The 17,114-nt window shown below is 48.1% G+C and overlaps 1 protein-coding gene across 15 annotated transcripts in view; it reads right to left on the bottom strand.

Annotated features, from left to right (window-relative positions):
* The window catches only part of SNX29 (sorting nexin 29), a 577,711-nt gene that overhangs the window by 253,960 nt on the left and 306,637 nt on the right, over positions 1–17,114 (bottom strand). For all 15 annotated transcript variants that reach the window (XM_070484912.1, XM_070484908.1, XM_070484911.1 and 12 more), the window contains one exon: positions 5,850–5,966. In XM_070484912.1, coding sequence (XP_070341013.1) covers positions 5,850–5,966 — 117 coding nt within the window. The remainder of the gene's footprint in view (positions 1–5,849; positions 5,967–17,114) is intronic.

The following is a 17,114-nucleotide window of genomic DNA, read 5'->3' on the forward strand; positions in this document are numbered from 1 at the left end:
TCATTTACCAGCACCTACCATGTGAATCACCGGGATCCAAAGGCAGCAGAAAGAGACATGGAACTTGCCCTCATGGAGCAGGGGGGACAGACACAGATCAATGATAAGGAAACTTAAAATTACGTTAAGAGAAGAAGGGAGAGATACACAAAGCAGAAAACAGCATGGAAAATCTGAGCCTGCCAGGGCATCAGGGAGGTTGCCCTGGCAAGCGATGAGTTGATGTTGAGGGTTGAGTTACCGGGGCCCAGAGCCTGAATCCAGCCAGAGCTCTTTGCACAGCAGGAGCAAAGGCCCTATAGAGGGAAGAGGCAAGGGGCCTGGAGCAGAAAGAGGCCGATGAGCTGGAGGCCTAGCACCGTGGTGGAGCATGACGAGAAGTCAGTGCGGCCTAAACCCTTCTGCATCTCAGCTGCCATATTTATAAATGAGGATAATAATCCCTCTTGATTCACAGGCTTGTCTTCAAAAGTAAATGAGAGAATGAAGGTAAAGACCCGGCGTGTGCCTGACACACAGTTGGAGCCTGGTAAACGCTGAGCTCCTGAGGGATAGGGCCCCCACAAGGGGCTTTCCTGCAACAGGTGGAGGACGATGGCCGATGGGATGGTGGTGGTCTTCCCCAATGCCCTGGAATCTCGCAAGGCAAGACCCGTGGTCTTCATCCAGCTGAGCTGAGCCCCACAAGATGCCAGACAACCTTCTAACCTAAATGTAGGATTTCACAAGAATTTTATACCAACATTGTTGTAAAAAAATAAAATGAGGGGCCAGCCCTGTGGCTGAGAGGTTAAGTTCACGCGCTCAGCTTTGGTGTCCCAGGGTTTTGCTGGTTTGGATCCTGGGTGCAGACATGGTACCGCTCATCGAGCCATGTTGAGGCGGCATCCGACATGCCACAACTAGAAGGACCCACAACTAAAATACACAACTATGTACTGGGGGGATTTGGGGAGAAAAAGCAGAAAAAAATAAAAAGACTGGCAACATTTGTTAGCTCAGGTGCCTTTTAAATCTTTTAAAATAAATAAAAAAAAATAAAAATGGGAAACAACTCAATATCCATCAGTAGGAGCCTGGTTAAAAAATTATGTTATTGCCAGTTCAAGGGAACACAATGCAATTCTTTAAAAGAATGATTCAGATCGACATGTAAGGTATAATAAAAAGATCTCTAAAGTATATTGTTTAGTGGGGGGGAAGTAATATACAGAACAGTGACTATAGCAGGCTCCTAGTTATTAAGACGTGTAGGCGCGTACATGCAGCTTACTCAGGCATCGCTCATCTCTGGAAAGACAAATCCAAGACTCATAATTGTTATTGCCTCTGGTAGGAAAATCAGGGGGCCAGGGGTAGGAGGGAGATTTATTTTTCATGGAACACCTTTTATACTATTTGACTATTTAGCATGGGGGCAACAAGGTTTATTAAGAGGTCAAAAATTTTATAAGCTTCAATTGTTTAAAAAACAAGAAATCTAGGGGCTGGCCTGGTGGCGTAGGGGTTGAGTTCACGTGCTCTGCTTCAGCGGCCCAGGGTTCATGGGTTCAGATCCCAGGCATGGACCTACAGGCTCATCAAGCCATGCTGCGGTAGGCATCCCACATATAAAATAGAGGAGGATGGGCACAGATGTTGGCTCAAGCTAATCTTCCTCACCAAAAAAAGAAAAAATCCCAAAATCTAAACTTGCAAAGCAGACAGACCCAGATCTGCCACTTCTCATTGTGTGACGTTGCCTGAGTTACTTCATTTCTATGCCTCAGTTTCCTCTGCTGCAAAATGGGGATCCTAATAGTTATCACTGCTGGGGTCAGCGAGGATTAAACGTTAAATGAAGTATCGATACTTCAAAAGTATTTAGTCAAATTTTTGGCAGATAGCAACTACTCAATAAATGTTAGCCATTAGAATCCGGGGTCACTGATTTGTACTAGCTAGTTGACTGTTTTTATCAGTCACAGGAGAATAATGCACGAAGTCGCTCTCTGAAAATGCATCTGCAGTGACGGTCGTCACCTATCTTTCTTTCAGCATAAAGGACACACAAGGACTCCTACAGGGTTCACAGTGAACCTATCCTAAGGAATGGGGCCACTCCGTGGTCCCCTCCTGCCATTAGGTCACTCTACAGTAAGGTGGGCCCTGGGATTGGCCAGGACCCTTAGAGCTTGGCAGGGATGGGGGAGAGCCTTGTCTGTCTTCCACACCAGCCCCGCCCACCCTGGGAAACAGAGGTCAGCACTGGGACTTCTCCATCCCCATAATCCCACTGTCCTTTCAGCTACAGGGCTACAGATGCAGTGAAGGGAGGGGCCACACTGAACACTGCCCAAGTTTTTCAGGTGGGGCATGGCTGGGAAGGCCACCGCAGAGGGACCCCTGGGACCTTGCTCAGAAGGGCAATGTGTTACACAAGGGACCCACCCTCCCTACCTGGTCCCCTCAGCTCCCTAGAGTTAGAGCAGAATGGAGAAAGGAAACAGACCTTGTGATTCCATCTGAGTTAGAATCCAGCTCCACAACATACTCACTCAAAGCCTGGGGGCCTCTCTGAGCCTGAGTCAAGCAATAAGATGGAGATGAAATCACCTCCCTCAAAGGGCTCGCAGTGCACAGTAGGTGCTCTCCCTCTCACGGAAAGCTGTCTGTCCCCAATCACAGAAATCCACAGAGGTGGGGACTTGTCAGGAGTTAGGCAACAAACTCAGTCAGGGACTGCACAGCACGGCTTTCAACACAGGAGGTTACATTCACGTGCTGGCCTCACAGAAACAAAGGGGGTCTGGTGGGAATGGGCACCCCCAACAGCGCTCTTCCAGACCAATGTTCCTGAGCCTCACCTGTGCTTCCACCTGTGAAGCCGTCATGTCAAAAAACCAAACCTGAACTCCTCAGGCCTCCAGAGTTCACGACCGATTCAAAGGCAACGCAAGGGACAGAGGAACATGGTGAGCGTCACCAAAGGGGCGCAGTCAGCAGGATCCTAAGCAGCAAGACTACTGTTCAAAGGGCCAAGCTTCTTCCGCAACAAACAAAAGACAAGGGGGAAAGGAGAGAGATGGAGGGCAATGTACAGCTTGAAAGAGACTTGAGAGACCTATCACCCCCAACTGTAATATATGCACTTCATTATGATCCTAATTAGAGCAAATAAATTGAAAACATATTTGAGATAACTGGAGGAAATTGAGCACTGACTGGACTTTTGATGATATTAAGGAACTACTGTTAATTTTTTAGGTATGATAACAGTATTGTGAATATCTGTTAGTGATAAATATTGAAATATCTGTGAATGAAATAATATGATGCCTTGGATATGCAGCCAAGTAATCTGAGTTGGGGAGGGGCTGAGTTGAAGATGAACGCAGAAAAAATGATCCTGAGTCAACAATTGTTAAAGCTGAGTGGATGGGGTTTCATTAAATGATTCTCTTTGCCTTTACATGTTTGAAATTCTCTATTTTTACTAAAAGTAAGTGATAAAATCATAGGCTTGAAGGTGATATTTACAACACACATAACTGAAAAAGATATATTAGGAACTACTACAAATCAGTAAGAAAAACACAATCCAATAGAAAATGGGCAAAGTCCACGAGAAGAAGTCACAGAAGTAGAAACCAAAATGGGCAACAAGCCAATGAAAAGATGGTCCACCTCACTTGTGATCAGAGAAATGCACACTAAGACCACCTCACACCTCTAAGTGTCAGCAGAAACTCTTGAACACTGACAGAGGGACCATAAATAGGTACTTTTACTTTCTAATAAGGCAAAATTCAGTAAAGTTTAAGGTACCACACTCTACAACTCAGCAATTTCACACTTAGGCATTGACTTTAAGGAAACACTTGTGTAATGGATGTAGGAAGTGATGATGAATGACTACTAATATCATAAAAAGAGACAAGCAGACACTATACATCTCCTTATAGAAAGTACCATGAAACCACACAGTTATGTTATCGGGAAAATTAAACCTGAATCCAAGCCTCTCGATCCAAATGCCAATTTAAGGAAATACGGGGAAGAGAGGAGCATGTCAGACAGCACTGCAGAGCTGCCATCAGCAAATTGCAAAAACTCTATTAAGGCAAACGACCCAGTGTCTTCAGTAAATACATCGTAAGCAAGAGAGATGAAGGAGGACTCTGCAGAAAAGAAACATTAGAGAGTAGTCAAATTCACAGACACGGAAGGTACAGTGGTGGTTTCCAGGGCTGGGGGGTGTTAGTGTTTAATGGGTACAGAATTTCAGTTGGGGAAGATGAAAAAGTTCAGGAGACGGATGGTGGTGATGGTTGCATACCATCTAAATGCACTCTTAATGCCACAGAACTGTACACTTACGAATAGTTAAAATGGTAAATTTTATGTTATGCATATTTTACTAGAATTTAAAGCAAGTTTTTGGAAAAGGAAAAAGAGATGTAAGCGACATAACCAATTATAGCACATGGCTCTCATGTGGATCTCAATTTAAAAAAAAAAACGATAAAAAATTATGAGACGATAAGAAATGTGAACAGTGGTATTTGATGGTACCAAAGAATTGTTGGTAATGGGGGCTGACAATGATATTATATTTATATTTTGTTCTTTAGAGATATATACTGAAATGTCTACAGCAGAAATAATACCCAGGATTGGACTCAAAACAACGCAGATGGGGGAGGCAGGTACAGGTAACTTGAAATAAGACAGGCCGCGATTGGTAACAGTTCAACTTAACACGAGAGTGCATTACACTAATCTGCCGAGCTTTGGGCATTCAACATCTGACGTAACAAAAAAGTTTTAACATGAGGAAGCAGCCATTATAACTGTGCGCAAAGGACAAGATGTTCGTGGCAACACGGTTTGTAACAGCAAAATATTGGAAACAACCTAAATGTCCATGAGCGCACGACCAGATTAAAATATTGTCGTATTTCATTCAGTAGAGGACTAGAGTCAGGAAAGTGAATGAACCAGATCAGGCTTCTCAATCAGGGACAGGTGGCAATGTCTAGAGACATTCTGGTTGCCATGCCTGGGTGGGGTGCTACTGGCCTCTAGTGGGTAGACATCAGAGATGCTGCTCAACATCCTACGAGACACGGAATAGCCCCACAGCAAAGAATTACAGTCACGCACCCACGATGACGTTTTGGTCAATGACGGATCGCATATATGACAGTGGTCCCATTAGATTAGTACCAAGGAGCCTAGGCATTAGTAGGCGGTACCTTCTAGGTTTGTGTAAGTACACTCTGTAATGTTCGCACAATGACGAAATCATCTAAAAACACATTTCTCAGAATATATCCCCATCATTAAGTGATCTATGACTATGTACAGACCAAAATATCAAGTGCCACAGTTTAAAAACCCTATACTAGATCTATGTGGGATAGTCCTCAAACCATAATATTGAATTAAAAACAAATAAGAACAAGGGCAAAGAGATATGTACAAGTAATAGTACATAGGTAAAAGTTACACAAAACCGAGACTGCTCATTGTTCATGGGAATTTACCTCTGTAATAAAGTATAAAAATATGGGAGGGGAAAGCTATATGCCAATGTCAGAGTATTGATTTCAGGGGGGCACGAACTGTTGCAAAGGGGGCTTCAATAGAATTTGTAGCATTTTATTTATTCTACCCCATCCCACCTAAAGAAAAGCAAATGCGGTAAAGGTTAACGTACATAAAATCTGGATGGTGGGTATACGGATGGCCTCTCTCAGTCTCTGTACCCTCGGCAAGGAACAAACTCATCAGTGGGGTTGAGGGCAGCAGAGGCCGAGCGGGCAGAATGGCAAGGCCGGGACCCGCCCCACCGCGGGACCACTCACCGGCCCCCGCAGGTCAATGAGCTCCTGCCTCATCTGGGACACCAGGGCTTCCTTGGCCACCAGGGCCCTGTGCAGGCGCTCGTTGAACTCGATCAGCTCGCCGTGCATCTCCGCCACCTGCAACACACAAACATCACACAGTGAGGCTCAGAGGGCAGACCCTCCCCAAAGACTCGCCCCGCCTTCTCTGGGCATCAACAAGGCACTGGGAGAGTGTCTGGGCTGGAGACAGAACACCACTCACCTACAAGCTGTGCAAACCCACCCATGAGCTGAATACATTTTTGGCTTCATTTTAACACCGTGGAATCAACCGTCCACAGTTTACAGTCAGAACATGACTCTATCAGGTCATTTTTGGACCTCAGGCTTTTATTCCTAATTAACACTTTCCTAGCAAAGGTTTTCTTTCAAATCTGAGTTATGCCTGTCAAGAATGTCCCAATGGCACAGTTAGAATAACTGACCATCTCTGTTAATCAGGGCCTTGGTGCTGAAAACAGAGAAAATAGAACCAGAGGCTCGTCAGGATGGTGACAGTGATGGGGACAGACACAAGTGCAGCAGGGCAACCACTCTTCAGCCACTGCTCATTCTGCGCCAGGAAACACCTCTCTCGCACTCCTTGTGTGTTCACTGCACCAGCTCTACGAGGCGGGGACTACTATTCTTGCCTTAGAGAAAGAGAGGCAACGTCGTAGGAGTTGAAGGAGCTGGCGCGCGGTCACAGAGTTAATGAGGGACTGACGCTGGAGCCACCGCTCTGGACCTCTGGGCTACATACCACAATCCTACTACTCCACGCTGCCCAGATGCAACCCACTCAGGCCTGCAGTGAGCCCTCCAAATTTTCAACATTCATTCAATATTCTTGGCTGATCCCAAATAAGGTAATCCAATCCCTGACTGATGTACAGAATGAACAACAGATCTTTCCAGCTGTAACTTACAAAAAGCACAACGATATCCTATACAGTCAAGGCACTTATTATGTTCTACATAATGCACAAATAATATCAGATCATTTTCAATAAGTACTTTACACGAAATAGAAAATGGTGTCAGGATTAAGAAGGGATATAGGGAGAAGCTTTATGAAAAGAAAGGATCATTAACCTGAGTCTTGATGCCTCAGGAGGAATAAAGGGGAGCCCTCCTTTTTGGAGAGATACATTATATAAAGAGTAAAAGACAGAGAAGGAAATATACCAAGATACTAATATTAGTCCAAGTCCCCTCTTTCTACTTTTCCTTACTTCTCAGTTTCCTAATAATGAGCATTCTCTATTAGCCAGAATAACCACTTAGACTCCAGAAGAATTAAAATTCTTCACCTGAAACTAAAGGGAGCCACGGTGCAATCAACACGAAATTTACAGGCTTCTGATAATAATCCTGATGCTTCCATTAATTTGCACTGTGAATCCCCACTCAGATGGCACCCCCTCTGTCCCTCAGGTGTCCACCTCTTTCAAACCGGTGTGAAATGCAAAGTGAAAATGGCACAAAAGACACTGCGTGAACCATGCAGCTAACAAAGGGAGAATAAGTCACCGAGCCTCTTCACCAGCTTTCTCATTGTTCAGCCCTAAAATTAATACTCCCCAGGTGCCTACTCCTTTTGTATAATAAAGCTTGAGATGATCTTCTTTTGGCCTTTCACAAACACACACATTATGGCTAATAACGGCTGTGCGGGGCCTCCACACGGTAATACATAAACCCTCCATGAGCTTCCTTCCACAGGGCTGAGAATCCAGTTAGCACACAGCAAGCAGGAAACACATCATGACTAATATCACCGCTAAATACCTGCTAATGGCCCTGTAAAATTCGAGCTTTAAATAAATGCCACTGTCATTTCCAAAGTAAAACAGGCTTTTGCTTTGTTTTTGTTTTTATTTTGTTTTGCAGTGGGAGCCAGAGTGTTAAAATAATTTTCCATAAATGCATAAAACATCAAAACATCCCAGCTTCAAGTGGTGTTTATTGTGAGTTGTCAAAACCCTGGTTCTCTTTTGTAGCCAGAGGAATGACTTGACCACGTCAGACGAAGCTTTCATTTCACTAGGGAATGGGGGAAATAAAACCGAAGGAACGGGGGAGACAAAATTTGATGGAATAATTTCCAGCAGCCATTAAAACTGCAATGTTCACTGTTACTAAGCTAAGCTCTAAAATTCCGAATTTTTATATTATAGATCCCTACATACAGCCATTCATATAAACAGCTTTCATCTTACATAAACCACACCGAGCTCACTGTTTCTCGAATAACTCTTTCCAAACTCTAGTACAACTAAAACTGAATTCAAGACTCAGAGAGAGCCTCAGAGGAGAAACCTGAGATCACAAAGAGTTCCCATTATGATAAAAATAAAAGCAGGCTGCACAACCCCTGCCTGCTGGAATTTCTATTAGGCTCTGAGGGCACCCACAGGTCTCATCTAACATTCATTCCCTATTTTCAAGAGCCACAGAGAATTGCAGGGGACAGGATAGGGAATAGGCACCCTCTGAGCCATTCTCCACCCAGCAGGCTGAGTGAGCTTCCCAAAGCAGCATCTGATACTGTCACCCGCTGTTTAAAACCTCCAATGCTTCCCATTGCCCAAGGATAAAATCCAGCTGCCTTCAAGATATGGTGTCAGTCTCTCTTTCTGACACCATCTCCTGCCCCCTCCTCCCTCTTGGCGTCTCACTGATGTCACAAGTCTTCTACGTTCCTTAAACATGCCAAGCTCTAGGAAATCACCCTTTAGACAAAGAGGAGAAAGGCACATCCAGCAGAGGGAACTGCAAGTGCAAAGGCCCAGAAGTTGGCAGGGAGGCAGTTGAGAGAGGCAGTAAGGGCTGAGACTCTGGTGCAAGATAGGCCTGGGCCTGATCACTCACCGACAGCGTGCTCTGGCGCAAGTCACTTAACCTCTGTGAGCCTGAGGCCATGAACCTACAAAACGGGGATCAAAAACCATTCTCACTTCCGGGGCCACTGTGTGGAGATTTTGAGCCCCTGCAATTCACAGGCTCAACACTGTGTCTGGGTATGGCAAACGTTCAGTGAATGAGAGCGGGTTTTATGTAATGGGCGAGCACATAAAGGGGACATGAAGAAAGAGGAGGAGGACAGGCAGGTCTCCAGAAGCCAGGTGGAAAAGGGGCACACGTGCCATAACAAGTAGCTCAGACAGCTGTGGAGAGAGACTCTGTCCCCCAAAGCGGGAATGTCACTGACAGAGTTGCTAACCATCTGCCAGGCTTTGTTCTAAGTGCTGGGGGACAGGAAAGCCACGGGTTCACATCCTAGAGGTCAAATTATATAGAGCTCAGGGAGAGAGGAGGACTTGGAAGGAAGACGGGGTGTCAGGGAAGGCCGCCCCAGAGATCACACTCAGGAGTCACCTCTCTAATTGGCCGTGGCACATCCCAGGCAGCCTCCTATGCAATCCATGCCCTACATCACAGCCAGGTATGCACTGTATCCTGGCATCACCAATGCTCAGGGCCACTTTAAAAGTCTGCTGTATTTCTTTCTACTCTCAGCAGCTGTAGTTCCTTGAAAATTAATCTGAAGGCAATTGAGGAGGAGATGCCATTTGACAACACTAATGACAGTGACAAACCAAAAGCAAATGCCAGGTGGAGGAACAGTGACCACAGCTGATGCAGCTTCAAACAGAGCCCAATGTGCGCCAGAAGACTGGGAAAGGAGCCTTGATTCTCTGACAGATCCACAGAGAACACCTGGTAGAAGACGCAGTTCCTGAGCTGTGTTCGGAAAGTGCATAACTCATGTGCTAATAAGGTGTAAATCCCTATCAGCCACCATTTGGGTTTCATCCTTTAGGCTGGAGAGGAGACGGTAGAAGGACTTAGGAAGTTTAAGTCACAAGGCTATTTGGCAACATCTCTCACACTTTTCAAACCACTCACCTGTGACTTGGCAAATCCCTGCCGGGGAGTTATCCTGCCCCTCTACTTGCTCAGGGGCTCGAAGCAGGAGTTCAGCTCCAAATGGCTGGAACCCACCTGAACGCCCAAGCAAGGAGGGCTGGGAAAACATATCGGGTCCTGCTACTTTCTCCCACGGCCTGGCCCCTGGCAGACAGGACTAGTCAATTGCTACATTCCTTCCTCAAGAAGATACCTAGGCAGCCACAACCAATCGATTCATGTGTTGGCCTAGAGGAGGACATGCACGGGGTATCTCTGGCATTAGGGATGGGGGAAAGTGTCATCAAGAAGGTGACATTTGAGTCGCGCTTTGGAAAATGATGCCTTGGAGCTTCAGGAGACTGAGCAATCCCTTCCAGCTGGAGCATCAGGGAAGATGATCTCCAAAAATAATGTGGCTGTGAAAAAGCTTTTAAGTCTGTGAAAATGCCAGGAATTAGCATAATTACCTGCCAAATCACGAAAGGATTATAAATTAAAAAAAAGAAAAACACCTCTGGCATTTCCTTTCATATCACAATGTTCTATCTAATCACATTCGAGTAAATCATGCTTTGCCCTCCTTCAGCCACCTAATTAGACACTTCCTGATTAACTAGACCACAACACCCCCAAATTTTAGCAGCCACTGAGGCTCTTTTGGTCACATACCCAAACTCTCCCAGAATGTTCACTTAGATGCCTGAGAATCTACCTAGGTATTATAAAACACACAAGCTGGTTTTGGTCCCATTTGCACTGGCCATGGGGAGGGATCTGGAGCCTCCTCTGCGGTGATGACACTACGCCTGCCTGGGTAAACACAAAGACCTCACCAGTGCCCTTCTGCCTTAGCACACTTTTGAACACCAACCACGAGCCAGGCCTTTGCCTGGCATTATGCCCATTAGCTCCTGTGACCCCCGCAACCCCCCACAGAGTGGCACGCCTTCCTACGGATGGGGCCTTGAGGCTCAGAGAGGTCAGGCTATGAGCCTAAGGAGTCGGAGTCAGGAAGTGGCAGGGCCCCACTGTCTGTGCTCTTTGCCCGCCCCCTCGGGGTACTGTAGAAAGCTGAGCCCTTCGGGGGTTGAGGAGATGAGTCCGCCCTGCAGAGTGGAGGGAAGGAGCACAGCGTGGATCACAGGCTCCCAAAGCAAGCTGATCATCAGCCACTTGGCGGGCTGCTGAGAAATGCACATTCCTGGGCCTCACTCCCAGAAATGCTGATTCGATGGAGGAAGAGAGTCCAAAGCAGTACTTTTTAAAGGTCCCAGGCCTGTGATGATGAGTCAGATTTGGGAAGCGCTGGCAGAGACAAAGGGGGAGCATTTCACACCCTTAGGTGTGAATTGCAGGTGGGCTAACCCCTAGCGGCAGAAAAGCTCATTTTTCAGGGCAGCATTTGTACAAGAGGGATTTCACGAAGCGACTCCACTTGCCAGCTCTCAAGCTCCCAGTTCTCACTGGGGCGAACAAAGGCACAAGCCAAGGAAAAAGTGAGTCAAGCCTGGCGGCCAAGAACAGACGGCAGCGCCTGCCACGCGCAGGCTCGTCACTCTGGGCAACAGCATAGCAGTTAGTCTGCAGTGATGCTCCCAAAGCAGGCCCAGGTACAGGGGCTGGGATGCACACGGAAATTGACAGGCAGCATTTGGAAATGTCTTCAGCAATTTCATGTTACTAGGAAATCCAGGAATTCGATCGTTTTTCTAAATTTTTCTTTGTATTTTACAAAACTATCAGTCTGCAATGAATTGGAAATTTTCTTTTTAAAAAAGTGGTTCTTGGGCCTAGCCCTGTGGCCGAGTGGTTAAGTTCGCATGCTCCACTGCAGGCGGCCCAGCATTTCGTTGGTTCGAATCCTGGGCGCGGACATGGCACTGCTCATCAAACCACATTGAGGCAACATCCCACGTGCCACAACTAGAAGGACCCACAATGAAGAATATACAACTATGTACCAGGGGGCTTTGGGGAGAAAAAGGAAAAAATAAAATCTCTAAAAAAAAAAAAAAATGTGGTTCTTTACAGCAGTAAGTTTGAGAAGCATGTATCTACAATGCATTTGCTATAGATAAAGCAGCATAGAAAACTAAAAAAATTATTAGATGAATAATAACGATGAAAAAAGAAAGCCAAAATAAGACAATTCTGGGACAAAATTTGTTACAAAAGTTAAAAAGGAAAATAAGATGGAAGCAACCCTATTGGTTGAGCTGTCATTCTTTCAGATGCATAAACATGTTTCCTTGTAGAGCGACATTGCAGGTTTGCAGACCACGCCAATTAGGAATATTAACTGGAATAACGGGGTCCAGGCCCAGCCCAGGACACAGGTCATGAAGTCCTTGAAAAGCTACAGTTGCCCTCACTCTCTCTGACGCTGGCACGTCGGGCCATTCGCACAGTCTCCTGATGGCCCTCATTTCCCAGAGGAGGAAGGTGAGGCTCAGGGACTGAGTGACAAACAGTCCCAGGTCACAAACTCATGAGTGACAGCTGAGATTTGAACCCCAGTTATTACGGCTCCAAAGTGTGTGTTCTTTCCATCACGTGACTCTTCCGGTGAAGGATAAATAATCCAGGAAGAGAAACAGTGTGTCCATTTGGGGGTGGAAGAAGCCTAGGCTCAGAGAGGCTAAATGACCTGTCTGAGGCCACACAGCTTATTCCCTAACAGGACCAGGACTGGAGACCCAGGTCTCCTGCTTTTAAATCCAATCTGCTCCTCCACTGGGGGCCATGAGACTCTCAAAGGAGAAGAGAAATGGGGAAGCATTCTGTGAACTGAGGTTCTCTCCCATGTGAGGAGGGACAATGACGGGGGGGGGGGAGGGAGGTCAGGCTCACAGAGCGCTCGCTCTGCACCAGGGCTGCTCTCAGTTCTCTCAATGAAGCACCTCACTGGAATCCTACAGCTCCCCTGGGAGGTGAGTGCCATACTGTCCATAATTTTATAGCTGAGGAAACTGAGGCACAGAAAGGGTAAGCACGTCACCCGAGGCCACACAGGAAGCAAGCAGCAGAACTGGGATTCAAATGTCTGAGTCCATGTTTTGGACTCTCTACCCTCCCTCTCAGTACACGCCATCAGCGGGATACTGAGCTGCTGTCTCGAGATACTAGTGGAAGGGCAGCGGACCTGGAAGGTGAGGAATCTGGGACCAAGGGCCGAGAGCATCGCCCAAGGCAAGGAGCACCGACACACCGACACACAGACACAGACACACACACCCGGAAAAGGCACATCTCTGGCTGCTCGCACTGTGCTCTGAGCCACCTGAGGCCCAGGCTGGCTTGCCACAGACACGTGCAAACTTCTCTCTGGAGGGAGCCCTGGCAGTAAGGGGAGACGCACACGGACTAAGCAAGAACCTCAGCGAAGGCAGACCCGACTGCGGATCCAGGGTCCAGAGAGAACCCAGTAACGATTCCAGGAGCTTGCCAGCAGCCAGGAGTTTTTGCTTTCCTTCAAAGGGGTTTTTGCTTCCTGTGAGGGCATTTTGCAAATGAGCTTCCAAAGGACAATTCCAACACGATGCCATTCTGGGGACTGTGATGTGTCACTTCAGGAGGTTCAGCATCTGGAGCCCTCTCTGTGGGGACACCTCAGATGGGGATAGAAAAACGAGGGGCATGGAGGTCAAACCCAGGCCCAGTCTGCTCCCTGCTGTGTGACTTTGAGTAATTAACTTCACATCTCTGATCCTGGCATCTTCTTTGTAAAATGAGGATACTGTCCTCTATTGCACAGGTTTGTCAAGGGGAGCTAAGAAATAATAGAGTTGGGGAAGCACTCAGTGCCTGCCACAGTGAACAATCTTCAAGCGATGGCTGGGGTCGGGAATGTCCTGGGTGCTTTACACATCAGCATACATCACAGCCCAGGAGCAAGAGCTTTAGCCCATGTGACAAATGAGGAAACCAAGGCTCAGAAAAGTACAGCAATGGTCCAGTCAGCAGTCTGCAAGAAGGGGTCGTCTGACCCCAGAGCTCACGGCCCACATCCCCCGTCACCCGAGTCTCTCCCATTCCTTCCTTCCTTCCAGTCCACCTTTGGCTTTGACTCTGCTGTGCAGGGGGCTGGGCCCAGCAGTCGTCCCGGCCCGCCCTGATGAGGCAGGAGCTCTGGTATCTGGGGACTGGTCCTCCTCGACATCACTTTGTAAAGCCACCAAGTGACATGCTCGTTGGAAGCCTGTGAGACATCCATCCTCCAGTGACCCCGAGACAGTGCCGGGAGGGCTCTGCCTGCAGAGACGCTGAGATAAGTAGAGGCTTGTAAGGGAGCCCTGGTGATAAGCTCACATTTGAAAGAGACGCCCTTAATCTCCCCCGTAACAGCCTCTCTGTGCTCAGAACGCCGAGCTCGAGAGAAGAGATGCTTAAAAACATTTGGCTGGGATTACGGTTTAATAGGGGGAAGGCAGACGCAGGACTAACAACAGCTCAATTAATAACGAGATGCCTCTGGGAAACAGACACAACAGCTCTGCCCCAGAGCTGCTGGGTCCCAGTCCCTATCGTTGGTCCTCACGGCTCCTGACGTGTGACCTTTCAGAGAACACACACGGCAAGTCGTGGAGAAAGGCCGCGCAGAGCAGCAGCTGCTAACAGCCCAGACGACACCTCTTCCTTCCTGCCTTCCGCTAATGGCCCTTAAAGAGCAAAGGCAGAGTCCGTGGAGATCGCAATAATGAAACAGCAGCCGACACCTTCCGGGCGGCCGTTTGAGACAAATGAGCAACGACAGGAGCAAAAGGCAAAAACAAAACCCTGCATTCAGCCCTCCCCTGAAAGATGCAGTCACGGAAGACTAACACAAGAGACATCACGCAGGCGCGAGGGTTTTTAAACAGGTTCCATCAACTGTCACCTGTCCTGACGGAGCACCGCCAGGGGGGCCACAAGGCACGGCGTCTAAGGCGCCAACTCTGGAGCCAGGTGGCCTGGGACTAAAACGCACTGTCCCCCCTTCCTAGCGGTGACTTTGGGCAAGTTGCTTTCACCAATCTGGGCCTTAGCCTTTCACTCATAAAGTGAGGTTGATAGTAACGTAAGTCTCACAGGGCGCTTGTGAGATCTAAGTAAGTTAACATGTAAAGCGGTCCTTAGCTTAGGGCTGGGCAAGCACAAAGTACTCCGTAGGTGTCAGCCATTAGTGTGCCACGAAACAGGCACCAATAAAAACAGTCAGTGCCACTGGTCCCACAGAACCTACAGCCTTAATCTCTCTCCGATCTGTCCCCCCGCCTCCATCCCGGCCCAAGCTCTTGGTCCATGGCGCCCGCGTCCCCCACCTAGACAAACACGACAGCCTCCCCTGCTGCCATCCTGCTGGCCCTCTTGTCCTCCCTCCACCCCCAAGATGCTCAAGTGGCCCCCTGAGACCCAATCCAGATCACGACCCTCCTCTGCTTAAAACTTGTCACTGATACTGACGAGTAAAGTGATAGGACGTCTGCAATTTGTTTCAAAATGATATGCAGGTGAGGGTCCTGGAGGGTTGAGCACGGCCAGGATCGGCCTTGGGAGACGGAGCTGCGCGGGACAGTGTAACGGACACAGGGAGCTACATTCGACTATTCGGTCTCCATTAGGATCTCTCCACAGTCCAAAGGGTGAAAACCTCTTCAACGGCCTCCCACCTATTTCCTGGCATGGCCTACAAGCAGGGGAGGAGGGGCGAGGCTGGAAGCAGAGGGAGGGATGTTTCAGGGAAAAGACAGACGCTGACCAAGTGAGATTGCATCCAGCACCTCCACCTCCCTCCCGGGCCCACCTCCTAAAATCCTATCTACCCCTACAGCTTAACTCAAAGCTCAGTTCACCTCCCTCCCTGGCTCCTTTGATCCCTTCATCCATCTTCTCCGTAAATGATTCCTCAGTCGTAGAAACGGCAGTTACTGTTTTCTGAGCACTTAGTACATGTCAAGCACTTTCAGGGCCAGATAAAGGCTCTTTTGTACAAACAAGGAAAAGGTTTGCCTTCTAGGTGGCCACAGCCCCATGGGGCCTAGGCTCAGTGAGTGGGGCACAGACTGGATACAGCTCCCACTGGTCCCCAGAGCCACATGCCTTAGTGCAGTGTACCACCTGCACAACTGCACACAGCGGCCTTAGACACTATGCTAGGTGCTACTGTTGCTCCCATTTCACAGGAGAGGAAACTGAGGTCCACAGGGGCTAGAACACTTGCCCCTGGTCACACAGAGACGATGGCAATAGTTGAGGCTCAGATCCAGGCTCTTTTTGCTACACAAAGCTCCCACAGGAGGAGGCACGACAATGCTGTCTCCTGCACAGTCTGGCATGGAGCACAGGATCTCTCCCAACTCCACCTGTCACTTGGATGGCTGCCAAAGGCACTGACAAACCAGACACTTGCAGGGTTTATTTCTGCTGCATCAATTATGGGGGAGGGGCGATGGAGGAGAGGGCAAAGGCTCCTTTCTGTTAACCCAGCAGATAACGCAGTTTACCTGGCATCATACAATGGGTGTAATTACAACCCATTACAAGTACAATAAGCAGTGCTCCACTGGGCTTGTGAGAATGGTTCAAGAGTTACCGTGAAAGGCTCTGCTGGCCTCTCCTTTCAAAAGCGCTGCTGTGACAGGCTTGCTCACGGGGGATGACTATCGATTTCCAAGGATCCCAGAGTTGGAAGGCAGCTCAGCCTTGGCTTCATCTGCCTCCCCAGCCTGAAACGCCTTCTCCAGTCTGCTGGACAGGCAGGCGAGGAGGGGGAATGGGGGGGAGGGGAGGGGAGGCCATCATCATCAGGAGCCAACATTCACTGAGCACAAGTGCCCAAGCCACTTCTAAGCACCATCCCTACATTAGCTCATCCTAGGCAACCTTACGAGGCCCAGCTGTGGCAGAGTCCCTTCTTCAGAAATTCATCTTCGATATTGGAAAATTCTCAGATTCATTCATCCACCAAATTTCTCTTGCGCATCTCCCAACTACCAAGCCCTGTTTTCAGCACCATGGATACAGCAGCAAAAGAGAGAAAAATCCCGGCCCTCACAGTGTCTACATCCTGGCTATCCACCCCATCCACCAGATGAGGAAATGGAGGCTCACAGAGGCTTAGTCCTCGTCAAGACTCATTAGCAGAGATTTGGGGTCTGAACTCAGAGCCGTGCTCATAACCATCACGCGATACAGTCTCTTGGCTCTGGGGTCATTATTTGATAAAGCTCCTCCCATCTGTGGCCAGATGTGCCCCCTGCACACTTCTGGAACTACTTCTTCATTCACTCATTTGGTCATTCACCGGTGTGCCTGGCACTGTCCTGGGTGCTGGGCGTCAGTGGTGACCAT

The sequence above is a fragment of the Equus asinus genome, chromosome 14 (genome assembly GCF_041296235.1).
Source record: "Equus asinus isolate D_3611 breed Donkey chromosome 14, EquAss-T2T_v2, whole genome shotgun sequence".
In the NCBI taxonomy this organism is placed as follows: Eukaryota; Metazoa; Chordata; class Mammalia; order Perissodactyla; family Equidae; genus Equus; species Equus asinus.